Here is a 3,774-nt window from a genome sequence, read left to right as displayed (position 1 = left end):
TTTTATTTTATTCTATTCTATCCTAAAATAAAGTAAAATATAAGTCATTAAATATAAAGGAAAGGTTATTATTTCGTATTTTTATTAATGTTTTTATACGATAAAAACGATGAGAGAAGATTTGTCTAAAAAACATGGTTTAAAGTAATCTAAACTAGATTAATAATTGGACTTTTGGTGTTTTTTTTAATATTTAATATATACTAAGCATTTAAAATAATTAGAAAAGGTGAAAAAAAATAAACTTTTATACTATTAACAATTGATTTGATGATTTTTATTTATTATATAGCAGATGATTTAGAAAGATTTTTTATATTTTTTTTATTGTTTTTATCTAATTTTGTTATAAAATCTATTTTTGATGGCTTTTTATTTAATAATTAATTTTCTTTTATTTTCTAAAGTCTTTATTTTGCTTTAGTTCTTAAGAATACTTAATATATTAATTTAGCATTAAAAGGTACTCTTTCTTTAGACATTAACCTTTCTTCGGTAAATAAATCGATTGGGTGGCATTAAGATGAATATCCTTTATATTCGGGAATGATTTTTGGTATTACAAAAGTACTTTATTTCGTAATAGTGCATATGAATGTGTCTTAGACTTTATTTGAAGTGAGAATTTCGTAAAAAAAATAAAATAAAATAAAATTAAGTAAGGATAATTAAAAGCTTTTACTTTTTTTTACATTAAAATGCATGGTTTCATTTATTTAGGTTTATTTGAACTTTTTTAATAATGAAATTTTTTTAATATTGTTTATTTGGGTGGCTTAGATAGTGATTTTTTACGGAGTAGTTATATTTCCTTTTTGTTTGATGATTTTTATTAATTATATTTTGTGAATTAATTAAGCGTTTTAAAAATCAAAGTTTATTTATATAAAAAATTATATTATATAATATAATTATATTTAGTATATTTAAATTTAAATATAAAAAATAAAATTATAATTTTAAATTAAATAAATAAAAAAAAAAATTTTAAATAATATATATGTAAAAACATATATAATAAATTTTAATTATAATTTAATATATTTATATTTAAATTTATTAAAAAAAACTATTTTTTTTATAAAAGTGTATAATTAATGATGAAAATTTATATTTGTTATAAAAATCATTTAAATAATATAAAAAAACAATAATAAATATATATATATATATATATATATATATATATATATATATATATTAAATAATAATATTTATATATTTTCTACCTTTTATTTTCTATATATTATTTAAAATTATACATAATATTATTATTTATTTTGATTATTTTTAAATAAAAAAACATGAAAATATCGTATTTATTATATACTATATCTTTAATTTTATCAATTTTAGTTTCCATTCTTTTATTTTTATTTTATGATAATTACTTTTTTTAGCCTTTAGACTATAAAAATACTTTTTGTTAATAAAATAGGAATAATTTTTTAAAATAAGAATAGAATAGTAACACAAATACTCTTGATTATTAAATATGTAAACATAAATGGAAAAAATCTCATTTTATGTGGTTGAATTTAGACGGATTATCATGGGATTAAATCTATTATTTAAAATAAAAAATTGCAAATAATACACTTATATTTAAATCAGAAGGTCCTTTTTATAGATAATCTGGAGGAATTCACGAAAGCTATTTAACAGGAAAGCCTTCTCGTAATTTTTTAGGTACATGTGTTTAAGGAGATAATTTCTATCAACAGATTAAGATAATAAATGAGACTAAAATTAAGTTTTTAGGTACTTATTATCCTGTATATAGTCTTGGGGAAGCTTATTTTGATAAAAAAATTGTATATTAGGGCGAAGAGCATATTTTAATGAATTTATGTGTTGAAAAAAGCTTGTTTTTAAATTAAAGTGTGTTTAATTATCCAAAATAGGAATGGCTTTTTTACAATAATAAATTTAATAGAAAAGAAGTTCTGGATTTTTTGGAAAAAAACTATGAATTGGATAAATTGAATTATAATTTTGAGAATGTAAGGGAATGTCTAAAATTCGGAGAGATTTTTAAATAAAAGAAAGATGATTTTTTTTCAGGAATTTTCTATACAAATAAATTCGATTATGTAAATCATTCATTTTCTAAAAAACATATTGCTGCAGTTTTTTATTCTTTTTATTTCCAAAATTAATTGAATTTATCATTTCTTTTGCATAAAAAGAGCTTCAAGATACCCTTTTGATCATTTCCGGTGATCATGGCGGCTAGTCTTTTAACGGGGAAGATAATTTCTGTAATCATGGTTGTGTTTCGGAAGACAATTAGGGTGTACTGATTATTTCAAGTAATGATTTATATGGTTTTGGTGGTGTTTCGTCTATATCTTATTTAGATGTGCTACCTACTGTCATGTCATTTATTAAGGATGGGAATTTTACCTTTATTTGCATAAGGCATACCGTATTGGAAGTACCCAAAAGAGATGTTTGTGTAATCTATTTTAGGATTACATATGAAATTTGTGTAAATAAAATAGTATTTTTGGGAATTGGAAGGTATTCATATTGGGAATGATTTAGGAGAGAAATATAGTGGGATTTTAGAGGATTTTTAGGTTTTTTAAAATGAGGAGAAACAAAAGGAAATTTTAGAAGAATATATAAATTTTATAGAAAAATATTAGAAAATAATACTGAAAAAATAAGAAGAGAAGTAAAATAAAATAGTGATTTTTTTAATTTTAATTATTATTTTTTTAATTGTTTGTTATTTAATTTTTACAAATAAGAAATTTTTGGGTATTTTTTTTAATTAAATATTTAGTTTAGAAAGGAAAAAAATATGTCTATTAGTTTTTTTAGCGGTATTTTGCTTTATGGATAATTTTCTGGTGATCTTTATAGATTTTTTAGGCGAAAAATTCTATCATATAAGCCTTTATTTTACTTTTTTGGGACTCTTTTGTAGTCTTTTTTAAGTTTAAAAATATTAAAATGAAATTAGTCCTTTTTAAGATTAAAAAACTGAAAATGAAACCAGTATTTTTCAAGTTTAATAAACTTAAAATTAAATTAGTCTTTTTTAAATTTAATAAGCTTAAAATGAAACCTAATAAATTAATTGTTTTTTATAAATTTAATAAGAAAACTCCGGAAACTTAGAAAATTAGAAAATTAATGAATTGGAAAAGTAAATTACCTGCTAAGAATCTAAAATAGAATAACTTTTTTAGAAAATCGAAATTTTTTAGAACTTTCAATTAAAAATTTATAATGATATATTTAATAGTCTATAAAAAAAAATATTTTTATTGATTTTTTTCTTTTTAATATATGAAATTTTATACCAGTTTGATGTTTATATCTAATTAAGGTAACTTTATTTAGAGGCTGATGAAAACAGTTTAATTTTGACAATTTTTAATTACTTATTTTTTATTTTATTCATATTCTATCCTAAAATAAAGTAAAATATAAGTCATTAAATATAAAGGAAAGGCTATTATTTCGTATTTTTATTAATGTTTTTATACGATAAAAACGATGAGAGAAGATATGTCCAAAAAACATGGTTTAAAGTAATCTAAACTAGGTTAATAACAGGATTTTTGGTGTTTTTTTTAATATTTAATATATACTAAGCATTTAAAATAATTAGAAAAGGTGAAAAAAATAAAATTTTATACTATTAAATATTGATTTGATGATTTTTGTGTTTTTTATAGCAGATGATTTAGAAAGATTTTTTATTATTTTTTTATTGTTTTTTTCTAATTTTATCATAAAGTCGATTTTTTAGGATTTCTA

At 19.1% G+C, this 3,774-nt stretch overlaps 1 protein-coding gene across 1 annotated transcript, besides 6 other annotated features; it reads right to left on the bottom strand. All coding sequences in view use genetic code 6, as the record gives it.

The window, feature by feature from the left end:
• Window positions 1-877: 877 nt before the first annotated feature.
• Window positions 878-918: a microsatellite.
• Window positions 919-1,015: 97 nt separating this feature from the next.
• Window positions 1,016-1,059: a microsatellite.
• Window positions 1,060-1,157: 98 nt separating this feature from the next.
• Window positions 1,158-1,222: a microsatellite.
• A 946-nt stretch (window positions 1,223-2,168) lies between these two features.
• Window positions 2,169-2,692, bottom strand: IMG5_091500 (hypothetical protein; the record flags this gene model as incomplete). Its single annotated transcript, XM_004035671.1, has 1 exon — window positions 2,169-2,692. A coding segment is annotated over one exon (426 nt), but the record flags the coding sequence as incomplete, so codon positions are not given.
• Window positions 2,693-2,696: 4 nt separating this feature from the next.
• Window positions 2,697-2,739: a microsatellite.
• Window positions 2,740-2,932: 193 nt separating this feature from the next.
• Window positions 2,933-3,075: a microsatellite.
• Window positions 2,938-3,077: a microsatellite.
• Between the last annotated feature and the right edge of the window lie 697 nt (window positions 3,078-3,774).

This window comes from Ichthyophthirius multifiliis (assembly GCF_000220395.1).
Source record: "Ichthyophthirius multifiliis unplaced genomic scaffold scaff_1120509250722, whole genome shotgun sequence".
Classification (NCBI taxonomy): domain Eukaryota; phylum Ciliophora; class Oligohymenophorea; order Hymenostomatida; genus Ichthyophthirius; species Ichthyophthirius multifiliis.
This window is presented reverse-complemented; position numbering and strand designations above follow the sequence as displayed.